The following is a 23705-nucleotide window of genomic DNA, read 5'->3' as shown; positions in this document are numbered from 1 at the left end:
GTTTTACATCAGTCCAGAACACTTCACTATGTAAACAATGACAGAATAAGTGTTCAATAGATTCAGTTTCTAGTTCACAAAAACTGCATTGACTGGTAACATCAGGTAAATATTTAGAAATCAAGATATTAGAAGGATAGAATCCATGTATCATCTGTCACGACTTCTGCCGAAGTCGAAGCCTCTCGTTGTTCGGGTGGTGCTCGGCGTCACCGGTCTTGTAGCCATCACTGATCCATTTTTCATTTTCCATTGGTTTTGTCTGGTTTATCTACACACCTGGTTTCAATTACATTTGACATTTTAGTACATTTAGCAGACGCTCTTATCCACAGCGACTTACAGTAGTGAATAAATACATTTAATTTTCATTTCATGCATTTTTTGTTGTTGTTGTACTGGTCCACCGTGGGAATCAAACCCACAACCCTGGCGTTGCAAACACCATGCTCTACCAACTGAGCCATTCCCATTCATAACATGTTGTGTATTTAACCCTCTGTTTTCTCTCATGTCCTTGTCCGAGATTGTTTTGTTTGTTATCGGTTTCTTGTATTTTTGTATTGGTGTACTACGGGTATTTTTTTACCCATGTTATTTTTATGTACGTTGGTTTTTGGAGTTCGTGTTTGTTTATTCCTTATTAAATAACTCCAGTTATACCAAGTTGGTTTCTTCCTTCGCTTACACACACGTCGATGACAGGATCATCTTAAAGGAGATCTATTTTACTTTATTGGTCACCATAAATTTGTGCGGAGTGAGCCAAGCACAGCGCCAGTCTACATCAAACAATGAAACCCAACAAAATATCGCAGAGGGAATAGACTGTAGAAATGATCCCTTATTAATAAACGATTGTTGAATTTCTTATCTAGTAAACCTATGCCATTCACTTGGATATCGCTTACTCTTACTGGTATAACGTCAGAAATTGGCTAGCTAGCTTCCCCCCCCGTTCGTTAGCTAGCTAGCTTTCAGCTGACTGGTGTTAGCTAGCTAGCTTTCAGCTGACTGGTGTTAGCTAGCTAGCTTTCAGCTGACTGGTGTTAGCTAGCTAGCTTTTCCCCCTTTTCGTTAGCTAGCTAACTTTCAGCTGACTGGTGTTAGCTAGCTAGCTTTCAGCTGACTGGTGTTAGCTAGCTAGCTTTCAGCTGACTGGTGTTAGCTAGCTAGCTTTTCCCCTTTTCGTTAGCTAGCTAACTTTCAGCTGACTAGAGTTAGCTAGCTAGCTTTCAGCTGACTGGTGTTAGCTAGCTAGCTTTCAGCTGACTGGCGTTAGCTAGCTAGATTTCAGCTGACTGGCGTTAGCTAGCTAGCTTTCAGCTGACTGGTGTTAGCTAGCTAGCTTTTCCCCTTTTTGTTAGCTAGCTAACTTTCAGCTGACTAGAGTTAGCTAGCTAGCTTTCAGCTGACTGGCGTTAGCTAGCTAGCTTTCAGCTGACTGGCGTTAGCTAGCTAGCTTTCAGCTGACTGGCGTTAGCTAGCTAGCTTTCAGCTGACTGACGTTAGCTAGCTAGCTTTCAGTTGACTGGCGTTAGCTAGCTAGCTTTCAGCTGACTGGCGTTAGCTAGCTAGCTTTCAGCTGACTGGTGTTAGCTAGCTAAAGAGGCTAGCTATTTGGACTTTGTACAAGCAAGCTAACGTTAGCTAGGTAATGTTAGCTAGTTAGCTACCTAGCTAATCCAAATATCTGTTTGTATTTATTGAATACCATCATATATATATATTTACATTTACATTTAAGTCATTTAGCAGACGCTCTTATCCAGAGCGACTTACAAAATGGTGCATTCACCTTATGATATCCAGTGGAACAACCACTTTACAATAGTGCATCTAAATCTTTTAAGGGGTGGGGGGGTTAGAAGGATTACTTTATCCTATCCCAGGTATTCCTTAAAGAGGTGGGGTTTCAGGTGTCTCCGGAAGGTGGTGATTGACTCCGCTGTCCTGGCGTCGTGAGGGAGCTTGTTCCACCATTGGGGTGCCAGAGCAGCGAACAGTTTTGACTGGGCTGAACGGGAACTGTGCTTCCTCAGAGGTAGGGGGGCCAGCAGGCCAGTGGTGGATGAACGCAGTGCCCTTGTTTGTATATTGTTTATATATATATATATATAGCTACAGTAGCCTAGGTTTGTTCACATACACATATGACTGGCAGCCTGGTGCAAGCCTAGGTTGAAGTTGACATATGACAGAATTGTATTTATTTCCTAATTTAACGACCCTGTTAAAAATCTGGTTTGTGGTTCTCGGTAACAGCCGGATGGCAGGGAGTGTGGTGTGTACCAGAGGCAGGGAGTGTGGTGTGTACCAGAGACAGGGAGTGTACCAGAGGCAGGGAGTGTGGTGTCTACCAGAGGCAGGGAGTGTGGTGTGTACCAGAGGCAGGGAGTGTGGTGTGTACCAGAGGCAGGGTGTGTGGTGTGTACCAGAGGCAAGGAGTGTGGTGTGTACCAGAGGCAGGGAGTGTGGTGTGTACCAGAGGCAGGGAGTGTGGTGTGTACCAGAGGCAGGGAGTGTGGTGTGTACCAGAGGCAGGGAGTGTGGTGTATACCAGAGGCAGGGAGTGTGGTGTGTACCAGAGGCAGGGAGTGTGGTGTGTACCAGAGGCAGGGAGTGTGGTGTGTACCAGAGGCAGGGAGTGTGGTGTGTACCAGAGGCAGGGAGTGTGGTGTGTACCAGAGGCAGGGAGTGTGGTGTATACCAGAGGCAGGGAGTGTGGTGTGTACCAGAGGCAGGGAGTGTGGTGTATACCAGAGGCAGGGAGTGTACCAGAGGCAGGGAGTGTACCAGAGGCAGGGAGTGTACCAGAGGCAGGGAGTGCACCAGAGGCAGGGAGTGTGGTGTGTACCAGAGGCAGGGAGCGTGTTGTGTACCAGAGGCAGGGAGCGTGTTGTGTACCAGAGGCAGGGAGCGTGTTGTGTACCAGAGGCAGGGAGCGTGTTGTGTACCAGAGGCAGGGAGCGTGGTGTGTACCAGAGGCAGGGAGCGTGGTGTGTACCAGAGGCAGGGAGCGTGGTGTGTACCAGAGGCAGGGAGCGTGGTGTGTACCAGAGGCAGGGAGCGTGGTGTGTACCAGAGGCAGGGAGCGTGGTGTGTACCAGAGACAGGGAGTGTGGTGTGTACCAGAGGCACACTTATCAAGAGAACATCCCTGGTCATCCCATGCCTCAGATCTGGTGGACTGACTAAACACAAGTGCTTTGTTTGTAAATGATGTCTGAGTGTTTGACTGTGCCTCTGGCTATCAGTAAAAAAAAAATGTATTTAAAAAAAATGGTGCCGTCTGATTTGCCTATAAAAAAGGAATTTGAAATGATTTATACTTTTACTTTTGATACTTAAGTATATTGTATCAATTCTATTTACAGAAGTATATGTAAAACCAAATACTTTAAGACTTTTCCTCAAGTAGTATTTTACTGGGTGACTTTTACTTTTTCTTGAGTCATTTTCTGTTAAAGTATCTTTACTTTTACTCAAGTATGACAATTGAGTACTTTTTCCACCACTGGTTTTAAAGCACATTTTCTTGCAATTCTATAATTTTTTTCCATGTCTAATGTGTATTCATGTGATATTTGAGTGACTCAAATATTACTACGATATCTATGGGCTAAAAAACGTTAGCTGACGTGGGCTTGTTGATCTGGACATTTCTGACAAGTTCTAAATATCTCTCTAAGGTCTGTAATGATTGACATGACAAGAGGAACTGACGATGCACTACCCAATTTAGAAAGTTCACCTTGTCCTTTCTACTATTACAATTTACGTAAGTTGATAGCTGGACTGAGTTCCTTAACAAAAATAAATATATATATATATATATATATATATATATATATATATATATATATATATATATATATATATATATAATAAAAACACTTTCTTTTTTTTAAGGAACTATATATATATATATATATATATATTTATTTTTGTTAAGGAACTCAGTCCAGCTATATATATATATATATATATATATATATATATATATATATATATATATATATATATATATATATATATATAATAAAAACACTTTCTTTTTTTTAAGGAACTATATATATATACACAGTTTGGGAACCACTGGGCTACAGTGTATATATATATATATATATATATATATATATATATATATATAAAAACACTTTCTTTTTTTTAAGGAACTATATATATATACACAGTTTGGGAACCACTGGGCTACAGTGTCCCCTCCCCTGGGTGCACGTTTTTTGGGTGGGCCTAGCACGACACAGCTGATTCAACTAACCAACTCATCATCAAGTTAGGAATATTTGGGGTGGGGGCAGGACCGAGTTTGAGAAAACCTGCGGTAGGGCTCGGTACCGTCGGCAGGGTGTAAGTCTACGGTAGACGACAGTGTGTCTGGGTAATGAATACAGAGGTCCATTACGTCATTCAGACAGGTGCTTTTTTTACTTGGTGTTTTTCAGACTATACAGCAGCGGTCCATTTAGCGCTTGAAGCATAGCTTTTATAGTTGATGCACATCGATAACTTATATTACGCTAACATTTAGTTAAATAAGATTCAGTCGCTTGAACAGAATAACATTTGAGCTTCTGTAATTGGAGACTGCTGTGTATGGACGGGACTTCCTTGTAGCAACACTGTTTATTTGTGCGTGTTGCACAAATAGAAGAGACATTTTTTTGTTGTTGCACGGAGCAGATATAAGAAGGTAAGTTTGACAGCGTAGTCTTTTTTTTAAATGTCCGCATTTTACAAGGACGTTTTGTAAAATGTTTAAATCTTCATCTCGACCATTCTACATTATTCTGAACGTCTTTGACCGTGTTATTGTTAAGCTGATGGACAGCAGTCACTTCGGGGATAGTATCTAACAGGTGATTATGAAAAGCCATAATAATACCATTTTGCAGTAGGTAAATACCGAGCTACTGCTAGAGGTATATTGGTTACATTCCGACTGTTGCATTATTGGGAGGTCGGTCGGTTTGTGCCCAGTAAACCCTCCCAATAACTGATAGGTAAGTCGTTTTACTCGTTGTAATATGTTGTGAGGGGGGTTTGCTTTAGCAGTCACTTCATATAGATTGTCATTGGTTTGTACATTTTAATAAGAGTGCAGTAATAAACATGTTGTGCACATAGGCTAGGCTACTGTAGCAATAACACAATAACACAGGACTGGTAGCTGTCTCTTCTCCTAGCACATAGGCTAGGCTACTGTAGCAATAACACAATAACACAGGACTGGTAGCTGTCTCTTCTCCTAGCACATAGGCTAGGCTACTGTAGCAATAACACAGGACTGGTAGCTGTCTCTTCTCCTAGCACATAGGCTAGGCTACTGTAGCAATAACACAGGACTGGTAGCTGTCTCTTCACCAAGCACATAGGCTAGGCTACTGTAGCAATAACACAGGACTGGTAGCTGTCTCTTCTCCTAGCACATAGGCTAGGCTACTGTAGCAATAACACAGGACTAGTAGCTGTCTCTACTCCAAGCACATAGGCTAGGCTACTGTAGCAATAACACAATAACACAGGACTGGTAGCTGTCTCTTCTCCTAGCACATAGGCTAGGCTACTGTAGCAATAACACAGGACTAGTAGCTGTCTCTTCACCAAGCACATAGGCTAGGCTACTGTAGCAATAACACAATAACACAGGACTGGTAGCTGTCTCTTCTCCAAGCACATAGGCTAGGCTACTGTAGCAATAACACAGGACTGGTAGCTGTCTCTTCTCCTAGCACATAGGCTAGGCTACTGTAGCAATAACACAGGACTGGTAGCTGTCTCTTCACCAAGCACATAGGCTAGGCTACTGTAGCAATAACACAGGACTTGTAGCTGTCTCTTCGCCTAGCACATAGGCTAGGCTACTGTAGCAATAACACAGGACTTGTAGCTGTCTCTTCTCCTAGCACATAGGCTAGGCTACTGTAGCAATAACACAATAACACAGGACTGGTAGCTGTCTCTTCTCCAAGCACATAGGCTAGGCTACTGTAGCAATAACACAGGACTGGTAGCTGTCTCTTCACCAAGCACATAGGCTAGGCTACTGTAGCAATAACACAGGACTGGTAGCTGTCTCTTCTCCAAGCACATAGACTAGGCTACTGTAGCTATAACACAGGACTGGTAGCTGTCTCTTCTCCTAGCACATAGGCTAGGCTACTGTAGCAATAACACAGGACTGGTAGCTGTCTCTTCTCCTAGCACATAGGCTAGGCTACTGTAGCAATAACACCGGACTGGTAGCTGTCTCTTCTCCAAGCACATAGGCTAGGCTACTGTAGCAATAACACAATAACACAGGACTGGTAGCTGTCTCTTCTCCAAGCACATAGGCTAGGCTACTGTAGCAATAACACAGGACTGGTAGCTGTCTCTTCTCCTAGCACATAGGCTAGGCTACTGTAGCAATAACACAATAGCACAGGACTGGTAGCTGTCTCTTCTCCTAGCACATAGGCTAGGCTACTGTAGCAATAACACAGGACTAGTAGCCTTCTCTTCTCCAAGCACATAGGCTAGGCTACTGTAGCAATAACACAATAACACAGGACTGGTAGCTGTCTCTTCTAGCACATAGGCTAGGCTACTGTAGCAATAACACAGGACTAGTAGCCTTCTCTTCTCCTAGCACATAGGCTAGGCTACTGTAGCAATAACACAGGACTGGTAGCTGTCTCTTCTCCTAGCACATAGGCTAGGCTACTGTAGCAATCACACAGGACTGGTAGCTGTCTCTTCTCCAAGCACATAGGCTAGGCTACAGTAGCAATAACACAATAGCACAGGACTGGTAGCTGTCTCTTCTCCTAGCACATAGGCTAGGCTACTGTAGCAATAACACAGGACTGGTAGCTGTCTCTTCTCCAAGCACATAGGCTAGGCTACTGTAGCAATAACACAATAACACAGGACTGGTAGCTGTCTCTTCTCCTAGCACATAGGCTAGGCTACTGTAGCAATAACACAGGACTGGTAGCTGTCTCTTCTCCTAGCACATAGGCTAGGCTACTGTAGCAATAACACAGGACTAGTAGCTGTCTCTTCTCCTAGCACATAGGCTAGGCTACTGTAGCAATAACACAATAACACAGGACTGGTAGCTGTCTCTTCTCCTAGCACATAGGCTAGGCTACTGTAGCAATAACACAGGACTAGTAGCTGTCTCTTCTCCTAGCACATAGGCTAGGCTACTGTAGCAATAACACAGGACTGGTAGCTGTCTCTTCTCCTAGCACATAGGCTAGGCTACTGTAGCAATAACACAGGACTGGTAGCTGTCTCTTCACCAAGCACATAGGCTAGGCTACTGTAGCAATAACACAGGACTGGTAGCTGTCTCTTCTCCAAGCACATAGGCTAGGCTACTGTAGCAATAACACCGGACTGGTAGCTGTCTCTTCTCCAAGCACATAGGCTAGGCTACTGTAGCAATAACACAATAACACAGGACTGGTAGCTGTCTCTTCTCCAAGCACATAGGCTAGGCTACTGTAGCAATAACACAGGACTGGTAGCTGTCTCTTCTCCTAGCACATAGGCTAGGCTACTGTAGCAATAACACAATAACACAGGACTAGTAGCTGTCTCTTCTCCAAGCACATAGGCTAGGCTACTGTAGCAATAACACCGGACTGGTAGCTGTCTCTTCTCCAAGCACATAGGCTAGGCTACTGTAGCAATAACACAGGACTGGTAGCTGTGTCTTCTCCTAGCACATAGGCTAGGCTACTGTAGCAATAACACAGGACTGGTAGCTGTGTCTTCTCCTAGCACATAGGCTAGGCTACTGTAGCAATAACACAATAGCACAGGACTGGTAGCTGTCTCTTCTAGCACATAGGCTAGGCTACTGTAGCAATAACACAGGACTAGTAGCCTTCTCTTCTCCTAGCACATAGGCTAGGCTACTGTAGCAATAACACAGGACTGGTAGCTGTCTCTTCTCCTAGCACATAGGCTAGGCTACTGTAGCAATCACACAGGACTGGTAGCTGTCTCTTCTCCAAGCACATAGGCTAGGCTACAGTAGCAATAACACAATAGCACAGGACTGGTAGCTGTCTCTTCTCCTAGCACATAGGCTAGGCTACTGTAGCAATAACACAGGACTGGTAGCTGTCTCTTCTCCAAGCACATAGGCTAGGCTACTGTAGCAATAACACAATAACACAGGACTGGTAGCTGTCTCTTCTCCTAGCACATAGGCTAGGCTACTGTAGCAATAAAACAGGACTGGTAGCTGTCTCTTCTCCAAGCACATAGGCTAGGCTACTGTAGCAATAACACAATAACACAGGACTGGTAGCTGTCTCTTCTCCTAGCACATAGGCTAGGCTACTGTAGCAATAACACAGGACTGGTAGCTGTCTCTTCTCCTAGCACATAGGCTAGGCTACTGTAGCAATAACACAGGACTAGTAGCTGTCTCTTCTCCTAGCACATAGGCTAGGCTACTGTAGCAATAACACAATAACACAGGACTGGTAGCTGTCTCTTCTCCTAGCACATAGGCTAGGCTACTGTAGCAATAACACAGGACTAGTAGCTGTCTCTTCTCCTAGCACATAGGCTAGGCTACTGTAGCAATAACACAGGACTGGTAGCTGTCTCTTCTCCTAGCACATAGGCTAGGCTACTGTAGCAATAACACAGGACTGGTAGCTGTCTCTTCACCAAGCACATAGGCTAGGCTACTGTAGCAATAACACAGGACTTGTAGCTGTCTCTTCTCCTAGCACATAGGCTAGGCTACTGTAGCAATAACACAGGACTGGTAGCTGTCTCTTCTCCAAGCACATAGGCTAGGCTACTGTAGCAATAACACAGGACTGGTAGCTGTCTCTTCTCCTAGCACATAGGCTAGGCTACTGTAGCAATAACACAGGACTGGTAGCTGTCTCTTCTCCAAGCACATAGGCTAGGCTACTGTAGCTATAACACAGGACTGGTAGCTGTCTCTTCTCCTAGCACATAGGCTAGGCTACTGTAGCAATAACACAGGACTGGTAGCTGTCTCTTCTCCTAGCACATAGGCTAGGCTACTGGAGCAATAACACAGGACTGGTAGCTGTCTCTTCTCCAAGCACATAGGCTAGGCTACTGTAGCAATAACACAATAACACAGGACTAGTAGCTGTCTCTTCTCCTAGCACATAGGCTAGGCTACTGTAGCAATCACACAGGACTGGTAGCTGTCTCTTCTCCAAGCACATAGGCTAGGCTACAGTAGCAATAACACAATAGCACAGGACTGGTTGCTGTCTCTTCTCCTAGCACATAGGCTAGGCTACTGTAGCAATAACACAGGACTGGTAGCTGTCTCTTCTCCAAGCACATAGGCTAGGCTACTGTAGCAATAACACAATAACACAGGACTGGTAGCTGTCTCTTCTCCTAGCACATAGGCTAGGCTACTGTAGCAATAACACAGGACTGGTAGCTTTCTCTTCTCCAAGCACATAGGCTAGGCTACTGTAGCAATAACACAGGACTGGTAGCTGTCTCTTCTCCTAGCACATAGGCTAGGCTACTGTAGCAATAAAACAGGACTGGTAGCTGTCTCTTCTCCAAGCACATAGGCTAGGCTACTGTAGCAATAACACAATAACACAGGACTGGTAGCTGTCTCTACTCCAAGCACATAGGCTAGGCTACTGTACCAATAACACAATAACACAGGACTAGTAGCTGTCTCTTCTCCAAGCACATAGGCTAGGCTACTGTAGCAATAACACAATAACACAGGACTGGTAGCTGTCTCTTCTCCTAGCACATAGGCTAGGCTACTGTAGCAATAACACAGGACTGGTAGCTGTCTCTTCTCCTAGCACATAGGCTAGGCTACTGTAGCAATAACACAGGACTAGTAGCTGTCTCTTCTCCTAGCACATAGGCTAGGCTACTGTAGCAATAACACAATAACACAGGACTGGTAGCTGTCTCTTCTCCTAGCACATAGGCTAGGCTACTGTAGCAATAACACAGGACTAGTAGCTGTCTCTTCTCCTAGCACATAGGCTAGGCTACTGTAGCAATAACACAGGACTGGTAGCTGTCTCTTCTCCTAGCACATAGGCTAGGCTACTGTAGCAATAACACAGGACTGGTAGCTGTCTCTTCACCAAGCACATAGGCTAGGCTACTGTAGCAATAACACAGGACTTGTAGCTGTCTCTTCTCCTAGCACATAGGCTAGGCTACTGTAGCAATAACACAATAACACAGGACTGGTAGCTGTCTCTTCTCCTAGCACATAGGCTAGGCTACTGTAGCAATAACACAGGACTGGTAGCTGTCTCTTCTCCTAGCACATAGGCTAGGCTACTGTAGCAATAACACCGGACTGGTAGCTGTCTCTTCTCCAAGCACATAGGCTAGGCTACTGTAGCAATAACACAATAACACAGGACTGGTAGCTGTCTCTTCTCCAAGCACATAGGCTAGGCTACTGTAGCAATAACACAGGACTGGTAGCTGTCTCTTCTCCTAGCACATAGGCTAGGCTACTGTAGCAATAACACTGGACTGGTAGCTGTCTCTTCTCCTAGCACATAGGCTAGGCTACTGTAGCAATAACACAGGACTGGTAGCTGTCTCTTCTCCAAGCACATAGGCTAGGCTACTGTAGCAATAACACAATAACACAGGACTAGTAGCTGTCTCTTCTCCAAGCACATAGGCTAGGCTACTGTAGCAATAACACCGGACTGGTAGCTGTCTCTTCTCCAAGCACATAGGCTAGGCTACTGTAGCAATAACACAATAACACAGGACTGGTAGCTGTCTCTTCTCCTAGCACATAGGCTAGGCTACAGTAGCAATAACACAATAGCACAGGACTGGTAGCTGTCTCTTCTCCTAGCACATAGGCTAGGCTACTGTAGCAATAACACAGGACTAGTAGCCTTCTCTTCTCCAAGCACATAGGCTAGGCTACTGTAGCAATAACACAATAACACAGGACTAGTAGCTGTCTCTTCTCCAAGCACATAGGCTAGGCTACTGTAGCAATAACACAATAACACAGGACTGGTAGCTGTGTCTTCTCCTAGCACATAGGCTAGGCTACTGTAGCAATAACACAGGACTGGTAGCTGTCTCTTCTCCAAGCACATAGGCTAGGCTACTGTAGCAATAACACAATAACACAGGACTGGTAGCTGTCTCTTCTCCAAGCACATAGGCTAGGCTACTGTAGCAATAACACAGGACTGGTATCTGTCTCTTCTCCAAGCACATAGGCTAGGCTACTGTAGCAATAACACAATAACACAGGACTAGTAGCTGTCTCTTCTCCTAGCACATAGGCTAGGCTACTGTAGCAATAACACAGGACTGGTAGCTGTCTCTTCTCCTAGCACATAGGCTAGGCTACTGTAGCAATAACACAGGACTGGTAGCTGTCTCTTCTCCTAGCACATAGGCTAGGCTACTGTAGCAATAACACAGGACTGGTAGCTGTCTCTTCTCCTAGCACATAGGCTAGGCTACTGTAGCAATAACACAGGACTAGTAGCTGTCTCTTCTCCTAGCACATAGGCTAGGCTACTGTAGCAATAACACAGGACTGGTAGCTGTCTCTTCTCCAAGCACATAGGCTAGGCTACTGTAGCAATAACACAGGACTGGTAGCTGTCTCTTCTCCAAGCACATAGGCTAGGCTACTGTAGCAATAACACAATAACACAGGACTGGTAGCTGTCTCTTCTCCAAGCACATAGGCTAGGCTACTGTAGCAATAAAACAGGACTGGTAGCTGTCTCTTCTCCTAGCACATAGGCTAGGCTACTGTAGCAATAACACAATAACACAGGACTGGTAGCTGTCTCTTCTCCAAGCACATAGGCTAGGCTACTGTAGCAATAACACAATAACACAGGACTGGTAGCTATGTCTTCTCCTAGCACATAGGCTAGGCTACTGTAGCAATAACACAGGACTAGTAGCTGTCTCTTCTTATATTCACAATAACACTGTATTTCACACCGTCTATATTCACAATAACACTGTATTTCACACTGTCTATATTCACAATAACACTGTATTTCACACTGTCTATATTCACAATAACACTGTATTTCACACTGTCTATATTCACAATAACACTGTATTTCACACTGTCTATATTCACAATAACACTGTATTTCACACTGTCTATATTCACAATAACACTGTATTTCACACTGTCTATATTCACAATAACACTGTATTTCACACTGTCTATATTCACAATAACACTGTATTTCACACTGTCTATATTCACAATAACACTGTATTTCACACTGTCTATATTCACAATAACACTGTATTTCACACTGTCTATATTCACAATAACACTTTTTCACACTGCCTCCTATTGCAGGCTTTACACATTGTGTTCTTTCATAAATTCACTCTGGCCATCTACTTCCGATTTCAGTGCAACTCTCGTCTGAGTCCCAGAGCGCAGAATAACTGAAGAGTTTACCAACACTCAACACCCGTTGAATATGGACGGTGTCAGTAAACGTCGGTCAAAAAAAAAAAACGCCATTAAATTGTTGCCAATAGCACAGTTACATGCTGACCACACCGCTCGCGTTACGTGAGCTAGCGTTGCAAAATAAATGTAAATGTAACCGATGTGAAATGGCTAGCTTGTTAGCGGTGGTGCGCGGCTAATAGCGTTTCTACCAGGTGACGTCACTCGCTCTGAGACCTTGAAGTAGTTGTTCCCCTTCGCTCTGCAAAGGGCCGCGGCATTTTGTGGCGCGATGGGTAACGATGCTTCGTGGGGTGGCAGTTGTTGATGTGTGCAGAGGGTCCCCGATTCGAGCCCAGGTCGGGGCGAGGAGAGGGACGGAAGCTATACTGTTACATACACATACATGTTATTCAATAAATTCATCCAAACTTCACGCTTGATACCTGCAAGTCCCGCATCTCCCATCTCCTCATTGGTTTTTACGGGGCATAAACCCACGTGGGTGATTGAAAGATGAACTGAGGTCCACACTCCAGTCCAGTTGGTGGTGGTAATGCACCTTAAAGTTGGTTGCCAACCCCCGTATAAAGTCCAGAGAAGAAGAAGAAGATTCCTGAAGGAGGAGAGATGGCTAGAAACTAACTCTGGTTCCCCTTTTATCTGTGGATTAATTGTCAGAGTAGAGGACCTTGTGCATTTCAGGTAAAATAACAACCCAATGTTTATATCCCAGGACAAATCAGCTAGCAACAGCAAGCTAGCTAGCTAAATTGGGATGAATGTTTAATGCGTTTCGACCTGTCCCCAAATGAATGTAATTGGTTCAGTTTGTTTTGATATTAAAACCTGCGTCTTCTGATCGCGTCTGGTGTGGATGGACAAAATCAACAACCGTTGGTGTACGAGCGTGGCTGGTCAAGTCAGCATGTTAGTGTCACCAATATGCTCTGGATTACACGAAAACAGCCTAACCAGCTCTGCTAGGGCGAGTAAAATGGTCAGAGTGAAGTGTTCTCTCATTTTGTGTCTGGAATTAGCTAGCTAGCCGATGTTAGCCAGTTGGCAGTCAAGCACCCAAGCTATTGGTCGGTCAGAACGGCCGGATCAACTCTACTCCTCCAAAGCCAGAGCGTCCAGCGTGCTCTGAACGCAGAGAGAGAGAGAGAGAGAGAGCGAAACGCTCTGAATTTACAAAACGGACAATCTGACAACGCTCTGCATTTTACGAACGGCGCATTTTCAACCCCAGAGTGAATTTTACAAACGCACCCATTATCATTATCCTAACATAACCTCCTGCAGTCTGTATTACAGGGTGGCATGATGGTGTGGAGCGTAATGCTGGGTTGCAGCTCACGAAGAGGAGGAGGCTGCTATCTGGGATGGCTTCTGACCTTAACCCTGACCCTGCCTCTGGCCTCCCTACAGATGGACCACCATGGACACCAAGGTAGGGTCAGGGACTAGGGAGCATGGGGTAGGGAGCAGGACCAGGGAGCATGGGGTAGGGAGCATGGGGCAGGGTCAAGGACCAGGGAGCATGGGGTAGGGAGCAGGACCAGGGAGCATGGGGTAGGGAGCATGGGGCAGGGTCAAGGACCAGGGAGCATGGGGTAGGGAGCAGGACCAGGGAGCATGGGGTAGGGAGCAGGACCAGGGAGCATGGGGTCGGGAGCATGGGGCAGGGTCAAGGACCAGGGAGCATGGGGTAGGGAGCAGGACCAGGGAGCATGGGGTAGGGAGCATGGGGCAGGGTCAAGGACCCGGGAGCATGGGGTAGGGAGCAGGACCAGGGAGCATGGGGTAGGGAGCATGGGGTAGGGAGCATGGGGTAGGGAGCATGGGGCAGGGAGCATGGGGTAGGGAGCATGGGGCAGGGTCAAGGACCCGGGAGCATGGGGTAGGGAGCAGGACCAGGGAGCATGGGGTAGGGAGCATGGGGTAGGGAGCATGGGGTAGGGAGCATGGGGCAGGGAGCATGGGGTAGGGAGCAGGCCCAGGGAGCATGGGGTAGGGAGCATGGGGTAGGGAGCATGGGGCAGGGAGCATGGGGCAGGGAGCATGGGGTAGGGAGCATGGGGTAGGGAGCATGGGGTAGGGAGCATGGGGTAGGGAGCATGGGGCAGGGAGCATGGGGCAGGGAGCATGGGGTAGGGAGCATGGGGTAGGGAGCAGGACCAGGGAGCATGGGGTAGGGAGCATGGGGCAGGGTCAAGGACCAGGGAGCATGGGGTAGGGAGCATGGGGTAGGGAGCAGGACCAGGGAGCATGGGGTAGGGAGCATGGGGCAGGGTCAAGGACCCGGGAGCATGGGGTAGGGAGCAGGACCAGGGAGCATGGGGTAGGGAGCATGGGGTAGGGAGCATGGGGTAGGGAGCATGGGGCAGGGAGCATGGGGTAGGGAGCATGGGGCAGGGTCAAGGACCCGGGAGCATGGGGTAGGGAGCAGGACCAGGGAGCATGGGGTAGGGAGCATGGGGTAGGGAGCATGGGGTAGGGAGCATGGGGTAGGGAGCATGGGGCAGGGAGCATGGGGTAGGGAGCAGGCCCAGGGAGCATGGGGTAGGGAGCATGGGGTAGGGAGCATGGGGCAGGGAGCATGGGGTAGGGAGCATGGGGCAGGGAGCATGGGGTAGGGAGCATGGGGTAGGGAGCATGGGGCAGGGAGCATGGGCCAGGGAGCATGGGGTAGGGAGCATGGGGCAGGGAGCATGGGGCAGGGAGCATGGGGTAGGGAGCATGGGGTAGGGAGCATGGGGTAGGGAGCATGGGGTAGGGAGCATGGGGCAGGGAGCATGGGCCAGGGAGCATGGGACAAATGCAAGAGATGTATACATTACCTATCCCTTTACTAGCAGTGTTGATCCCTTTTGGTACAGGCTTTATGTTGCCTGTTGCCATTCTAACGTTACCCTCTCCTCTCTCTACACCCCAGGCCACCCCCTCCATCCTCACCAGCAGGCCACCAGAGGGGCTCGCCCCAAGCTCCTGCTGCTGTCCTTCGACGGGTTCCGCTGGGACTACGTGGACCGCGTCCCCACCCCTAACTTCCATGCCCTGATGGAGGAAGGGTCGATCGTTGAACAGGTTGAAAACGCCTACATCACTAAAACCTACCCTGACCACTACACCCTGGTCACCGGGCTGCACGCCGAGACGCATGGCATCGTGGGTAACGAGATGTACGACCCAGACCTTAACGCCTCCTTCTCCATGGAGACGCCGAGCGCCTACGAGCCGCGCTGGTGGGCCGGGGCAGAGCCTCTGTGGGTGACCAATCAGAAGCAGGGTGGGCGGAGCGGCGGGGTGATGTGGCCGGGGTCGGACGTGGAGATCGGAGGGGCGTACCCGTCACGCTACCTTCCGTACAACGCATCGCTGAGCTTCGAGAGGCGCGTGGAGACGATGGTCGCCTGGCTGATGGGGGAGAGGCCAGGGGGAGGGGTTCGCTCTGTGCAAGGGGGTGTGGACTTTGGCGTGTTGTACTGGGAGGAGCCTGACGAGAGCGGTCACCGTCTGGGCCCAGAGAACCCTCTAATGGACGCGGTCATCGCTGACATAGACGACAAGCTGGGCTTCCTCCGCAATGAGCTGCGCAAGAACGGTCTATACCTGCTGTCTATGTACATTACACAGTTATGATCGAGATAAGGGGTCGCAAATGTTCTCTCAGCCCCCCCCCCCCCCCCTAATTCTATAGGTACAAGCACTGTGACAACTGTTCACCCCCCCCCCTTCCAGCGTTATACTGTTCACCCCCCCCTTCCAGCGTTAAACTGTTCACCCCCCCCCCCCCTTCCAGCGTTATACTGTTCACCTCCCCCCCCTTCCAGCGTTAAACTGTTCACCCCCCCCCCCTTCCAGCGTTAAACTGTTCACCCCCCCCCCCCTTCCAGCGTTAAACTGTTCACCCCCCCCCCTTCCAGCGTTATACTGTTCACCCCCCCCTTCCAGCGTTAAACTGTTCACCCCCCCCCCTTCCAGCGTTAAACTGTTCACCCCCCCCTTCCAGCGTTAAACTGTTCACCCCCCCTTCCAGCGTTAAACTGTTCACCCCCCCCCTTCCAGCGTTATACTGTTCACCCCCCCCTTCCAGCGTTAAACTGTTCACCCCCCCCCCTTCCAGCGTTAAACTGTTCCCCCCCCCCTTCCAGCGTTATACTGTTCACCCCCCCTTCCAGCGTTAAACTGTTCACCCCCCCCTTCCAGCGTTATACTGTTCACCCCCCCTTCCAGCGTTATACTGTTCAACCCCCGCTTCCAGCGTTATACTGTTCACCCCCCCCCTTCCAGCATTATACTGTTCACCCCCCCCTTCCAGCATTATACTGTTCACCCCCCCCTTCCAGCATTATACTGTTCACCCCCCCCCTTCCAGCGTTAAACTGTTCCCCCCCCCCCCTTCCAGCATTAAACTGTTCCCCCCCCCCCTTCCAGCATTAAACTGTTCCCCCCCCCCTTCCAGCGTTAAACTGTTCACCCCCCCCCCTTCCAGCGTTAAACTGTTCACCCCCCCCCCTTCCAGCGTTAAACTGTTCACCCCCCCTTGTTGGCAGAGTGAAAATGTTGCAGGTTTAAAGCATATTTTCATGCATTTCTATTCATTTTGTCATGTTTTATGTGACCTCGTGATATTTCAGACACTCAAAACATGACTACAAAATCTATAGGATAAAAAAAACGTGTTAGATGACGTGGGATAGTTGATCTGGACATTTCAGACAAGTTATAAATATCTCTCTAAGGTCTGTAATGACTGACAAGTTATAAATATCTCTCTAAGGTCTGTAATGACTGACAAGTTATAAATATCTCTCTAAGGTCTGTAATGACTGACAAGTTATAAATATCTCTCTAAGGTCTGTAATGACTGACAAGTTATAAATATCTCTCTAAGGTCTGTAATGACTGACAAGTTATAAATATCTCTCTAAGGTCTGTAATGACTGACAAGTTATAAATATCTCTCTAAGGTCTGTAATGACTGACATGACAAGAGGAAGCACACTACTCAATTAAGACATTTCACCTTGTACAATTAATCAGTTTATCAAGAAACGCATGTAATTGATCAATTCATGAAATAAATATTTAATTATTTTGTCAATTTAAATGTAATTAATTGTATTTTGACTGCATTCCTAGGTCTGTACGAAAGTGTGAACCTGATTGTGACCAGCGATCATGGCATGACCCAGCTATCCAAAGACAAGGTGATTGAGCTGGACCAATACTTGGACAGAGATCTCTATACCTGGGTGGACAAGAGCCCTGTGGTGGGGATTCTACCTAGAGAAGGTGAGATCCTGGGGATTCTACCTAGAGAAGGTGAGATCCTGGGGATTCTACCTAGAGAAGGTGAGATCCTGGGGATTCTACCTAGAGAAGGTGAGATCCTGGGGATTCTACCGTCTAGAGAAGGTAAGATCCTGGGGATTCTACCTAGAGAAGGTGAGATCCTGGGGATTCTACCTAGAGAAGGTGAGATCCTGGGGATTCTACCTAGAGAAGGTAAGATCCTGGGGATTCTACCTAGAGAAGGTAAGATCCTGGGGATTCTACCGCCTAGAGAAGGTGAGATCCTGGGGATTCTACCGCCTAGAGAAGGTGAGATCCTGGGGATTCTACCGCCTAGAGAAGGTAAGATCCTGGGGATTCTACCGCCTAGAGAAGGTAAGATCCTGGGGATTCTACCGCCTAGAGAAGGTAAGATCCTGGGGATTCTGCCGCCTAGAGAAGGTAAGATCCTGGGGATTCTGCCGCCTAGAGAAGGTAAGATCCTGGGGATTCTGCCGCCTAGAGGAGGCGAGATCCTTTGGGGTTCCGCCGCCTAGCGGAGGCGAGATCCTTTGGGGTTCCGTCTCCGAGAGGAGGCGCGATCCTTTGGGGTTCTGCCGCCTAGAGGAGGCGAGATCCGGTGTATAGTAACTGTCTCACCTGTCCTGTAGGTAAGTTAGAGGAGGTGTACAGTGCGCTGGTGGAGGCCAATCCCAACATGGTGGTGTATAGGAGGGAGCAGATCCCCGAGCGTCTCCACTACCGTCACAACAACAGGATCATGCCCATAATTATCGAGGCCAAGGAAGGCTGGACCATCACCCAGAACAGGACCACTGGACCACACATGTGTAAGGAAATACTTCATCAACTAAATTCCAATTTGAAATATGCTGTATTATTGTAACTCAGACTTTCACAAGGACTTCCCTGTGGCTCAGTTGGTAGAGCATGGTGTTTACAAACCCCAGCGTGGTGTTTACAAACCCCAGCGTGGTGTTTACAAACCCCAGCGTGGTGTTTACAAACCCCAGCGTGGTGTTTACAATCCCAGCGTGGTGTTTACAAACCCCAGCGTGGTGTTTACAAACCCCAGCCTGGTGTTTACAAACCCCAGCGTGGTGTTTACAAACCCCAGCGTGGTGTTTACAAACCCCAGCCTGGTGTTTACAAACCCCAGCCTGGTGTTTACAAACCCCAGCCTGGTGTTTACAAACCCAGCGGGGTGTTTACAAACCCCAGCGGGGTGTTTACAAACCCCAGCGTGGTGTTTACAAACCCAGCGTGGTGTTTACAAACCCCAGCGTGGTGTTTACAAACCCCAGCGTGGTGTTTACAAACCCCAGCGTGGTGTTTACAAACCCCAGCCTGGTGTTTACAAACCCCAGCCTGGTGTTTACAAACCCCAGCCTGGTGTTTACAAACCCAGCGGGGTGTTTACAAACCCCAGCGGGGTGTTTACAAACCCCAGCGTGGTGTTTACAAACCCAGCGTGGTGTTTACAAACCCCAGCGTGGTGTTTACAAACCCCAGCGTGGTGTTTACAAACCCAGCGTGGTGTTTACAAACCCCAGCGTGGTGTTTACAAACCCCAGCGTGGTGTTTACAAACCCCAGCGTGGTGTTTACAAACCCCAGCGTGGTGTTTACAATCCCAGCGTGGTGTTTACAAACCCCAGCGTGGTGTTTACAAACCCCAGCGTGGTGTTTACAAACCCCAGCGTGGTGTTTACAATCCCAGCGTGGTGTTTACAAACCCCAGCGTGGTGTTTACAATCCCAGCGTGGTGTTTACAAACCCCAGCGTGGTGTTTACAAACCCAGCGTGGTGTTTACAAACCCCAGCGTGGTGTTTACAAACCCCAGCGTGGTGTTTACAAACCCCAGCGTGGTGTTTACAAACCCAGCGTGGTGTTTACAAACCCCAGCGTGGTGTTTACAAACCCCAGCGTGGTGTTTACAATCCCAGCGTGGTGTTTACAAACCCCAGCGTGGTGTTTACAATCCCAGCGTGGTGTTTACAAACCCCAGCGTGGTGTTTACAAACCCCAGCGTGGTGTTTGCAACGCCAGGGTTGTGGGTTCGATTCCCACGGGGGGCCAGTACAAAATGCATGAAATGTATTCACTACTGTAAGTCGCTCTGGACAAGAGCGTCTGCTAAATGACTAAAATGTAAAAAATGTAAATCTTTATGCTGCCCGTTGGACATTTTGAGTTACCAATATTAGGATTCAGTAAACATGTTCCAATGTTATAAATATGTTAATTCAATTCAACGCTGTTCTCTCTCTCTCTCTGTGTTTCACAGTGGGTAACCACGGCTACGACAACACCCTACCCAGCATGCATCCTGTCTTGGTGGCGCGTGGCCCCGCCTTCCGTCAGGACTACGTGAAGAGTTCCATGCGTTCCGTTGACCTCTACCCTCTCATGTGTCACATCCTGTCCATCCGGCCCCGCCCCAACAATGGTTCTCTGGACCGGGTTAGGGACCTCCTCTCCGAGCCCGCACCCCCCACACGCTCCGCCCCCTTGGAGGTCAGATACCAGCCTTCCTTCGACACCGCCCTGGGCGTGGTCCTGGGGGTTGTCATGGTGACGGGGTTCCTGGTGGTTATTGTCAAACAGATGACGCTGCGACAGCTACCCAGCAGGCAGAGCGAGATGGCCCAGCCGCTATTACTTGAAGAACTACAGCTTTAGAGGAGCGAGGCAGAGGAGAGAGGGAGTTATGAGGAGAGAAGAAGGGAGAGGAGAGGAAAGAGGAGAGTTGGCTCCGTACACCGGTAAAGGACAGTAGTTAACCAGGCTTCAGTGAGGAGGAGAGGAGAGGAGAGAGAGAGGAGAGGGGAGGGAGGAGAGGGGAGAGAGAGAGGAGAGAGAGGAGAGAGAGGGAAGAGAGGAGAGAGAGGAGAGGAGAGGGAAGAGAGGAGAGAGAGAGAGGGAAGAGAGGAGGGAGGAGAGAGGAGAGAGAGAGGGGAGAGAGGAGAGGGAAGAGAGGGGAGGAGAGGAGAGAGGAGAGGAGGAGTAAAGTGTGGCTTTGTTCTGATGGTTATTTTGTTGTTAATGTCATCAGAGAGTCACAATAAGAACCAATAGTACCATGGACACCAAGCAGTGAGTAAATCTAGTTTGTGGTTGAGTTGTTACGCTGAGCCGTACAGTGAACCAGAGGTTTTAGACCACCGACCGGGAGTTCAGTTAATCAGGCTGTTGCTTTCAGTCTGTCAATAGATCCTATACTTTAGTCCATATAGTTGTCGTCATGACTACCACGTTACTGCTTTAGTCCATATAGTTGTCGTCATGACTACCACGTTACTGCTTTAGTCCATATAGTTGTCGTCATGACTACCACGTTAGTGCTTTAGTCCATATAGTTGTCGTCATGACTACCACGTTACTGCTTTAGTCCATATAGTTGTCGTCATGACTACCACGTTACTGCTTTAGTCCATATAGTTGTCGTCATGACTACCACGTTACTGCTTTAGTTCATATAGTTGTCGTCATGACTACCACGTTAGTGCTTTAGTCCATATAGTTGTCGTCATGACTACCACGTTACTGCTTTAGTCCATATAGTTGTCGTCATGACTACCACGTTACTGCTTTATTTAGTCCATATAGTTGTCGTCATGACTACCACGTTAGTGCTTTAGTCCATATAGTTGTCGTCATGACTACCACGTTAGTGCTTTAGTCCATATAGTTGTAGTCATGACTACCACGTTCCTGCTTTAGTCCATATAGTTGTCGTCATGACTACCACGTTAGTGCTTTAGTCCATATAGTTGTCGTCATGACTACCACGTTACTGCTTTAGTCCATATAGTTGTCGTCATGACTACCACGTTACTGCTTTAGTCCATATAGTTGTCGTCATGACTACCACGTTACTGCTTTATTTAGTCCATATAGTTGTCGTCATGACTACCACGTTACTGCTTTAGTCCATATAGTTGTCGTCATGACTACCACGTTAGTGCTTTAGTCCATATAGTTATCGTCATGACTACCACGTTAGTGCTTTAGTCCATATAGTTGTCGTCATGACTACCACGTTACTGCTTTAGTCCATATAGTTGTAGTCATGACTACCACGTTAGTGCTTTAGTCCATATAGTCGTCGTCATGACTACCACGTTACTGCTTGTTCCTGTTCAGTACTTACAGTTATCCTCTGCTTCATAGATCATCTTGCTTGTTCGTTAGGGGTTAGAGGTCAGGGTTAGGGTTAGGGTTATCCTCTGCTTCATAGATCATCTTTTGTGTTTATGTGTGTAATAATGTTGTTTCATATATGTTACTGTCTGTAGGGGGGGGGGGGTTAGGGTTAGGGTTAGGGTTGGGGGGGGGGTTAGGGTTGGGGGGGAGGGGTTAGGGTTAGGGTTGGGGGGGATGTATTTCTGTACAGACGCATGTGTCTTACCCTTTAATATAAAGTGTGAGAATCATAAACCACTATCCATTCAGGGCTTGACATTCAGGTAAATTTGCCAGTTTGCACACCAGGCCAGTATCAAGTGAAAAACCACTGTCCCGAATGAGAAAAATGACTGGCTGGGCCAAGTTATAAACGCAAGATTTTAATCATGGGTGATTTCCAGTTTCATTTGCAGTCTGGGAAAGTACCTTTTTTAATCATTTTTTTTATAGCCTATATAGCCAAATATACAATCTGATATTTACACTGATTTTGTTTGGAGAAGAAACACAAAGCCGATGACATATAGCCTCGACATTTAAAGAAAATGTCATAAATTAGCCCAATAACATATTGATGAAGTGTAATATCTTCATGGCCTATATAGTACATGGTCCTTATTAGAGGCAGGTATGATATTTTAACAATTAAGCATTATCACTTGTAGTCTGATGCAGCGTGGAGGCTACGTGGCTGAAGCCTGGTCACCTGTCTGATGCAGCGTGGTGGCTACGTGGCTGAAGCCTGGTCACCTGTCTGATGCAGCGTGGTGGCTACATGGCTGAAGCCTGGTCACCTGTCTGATGCAGCGTGGTGGCTACATGGCTGAAGCCTGGTCACCTGTCTGATGCAGCGTGGTGGCTACATGGCTGAAGCCTGGTCACCTGTCTGATGCAGCATGGTGGCTACATGGCTGAAGCATGGCTGAAGCCTGGTCACCTGTCTGATGCAGCATGGAGGCTACATGGCTGAAGCCTGGTCACCTGTCTGATGCAGCATGGAGGCTACATGGCTGAAGCATGGCTGAAGCCTGGTCACCTGTCTGATGCAGCATGGAGGCTACATGGCTGAAGCCTGGTCACCTGTCTGATGCAGCATGGTGGCTACATGGCTGAAGCCTGGTCACCTGTCTGATGCAGCATGGTGGCTACATGGCTGAAGCCTGGTCACCTGTCTGATGCAGCATGGTGGCTACATGGCTGAAGCCTGGTCACCTGTCTGATGCAGCGTGGAGGCTACATGGCTGAAGCCTGGTCACCTGTCTGATGCAGCATGGTGGCTACATGGCTGAAGCCTGGTCACCTGTCTGATGCAGCGTGGAGGCTACATGGCTGAAGCCTGGTCACCTGTCTGATGCAGCGTGGAGGCTACATGGCTGAAGCCTGGTCACCTGTCTGATGCAGCGTGGTGGCTACATGGCTGAAGCCTGGTCACCTGTCTGAAACCCACAAATGATGATGCTCCAGATACTCAACTAGTCTAAAGAAGGCCAGTTTTATTGCTTCTTCAATCAGAACAACAGTTTTCAGCTGTGCTAACATAATTGCAAAAGGGTTTTCTAATGATCAGTTAGCCTTTTAAAATGATAAACTTGGATTAGCTAACACAACGTGCCATTGGAACACAGGAGTGATGGTTGCTGATAATGGGCTTCTGTACGCCTATGTAGATATTCCATTAAAAATCTGCCGTTTCCAGCTACAATAGTCATTTACAACATTAACAATGTCTACA

The 23705-nt window shown here is 47.7% G+C and overlaps 1 protein-coding gene across 2 annotated transcripts; it reads left to right on the top strand.

The window, feature by feature from the left end:
• The first annotated feature begins 4277 nt into the window (after positions 1 to 4277).
• On the top strand, positions 4278 to 22084 carry enpp5 (ectonucleotide pyrophosphatase/phosphodiesterase 5). 2 transcript variants are annotated; one of them, XM_045721229.2, is made up of 6 exons: positions 4278 to 4714; positions 13802 to 13937; positions 15423 to 16091; positions 17633 to 17785; positions 18436 to 18615; positions 20073 to 22084. In XM_045721229.2, exons 2-6 carry the CDS (start codon positions 13808 to 13810, stop codon positions 20465 to 20467), a joined length of 1527 nt encoding a protein of 508 aa, XP_045577185.2. In that variant the 5' UTR covers positions 4278 to 4714; positions 13802 to 13807; the 3' UTR covers positions 20468 to 22084. The 2 variants fall into 2 exon arrangements, with proteins under 2 accessions (XP_045577185.2, XP_045577186.2); XM_045721230.2 differs by having other exon boundaries at positions 13790 to 13937.
• Positions 22085 to 23705: the final 1621 nt, after the last annotated feature.

This window comes from Salmo salar, chromosome 06 (genome assembly GCF_965601325.2).
Source record: "Salmo salar chromosome 06, fSalSal1, whole genome shotgun sequence".
Lineage (NCBI taxonomy): Eukaryota > Metazoa > Chordata > Actinopteri > Salmoniformes > Salmonidae > Salmo > Salmo salar.
Note: the sequence above shows the minus strand (reverse complement) of the source record. Positions and strands in the feature narration are given on the sequence as shown.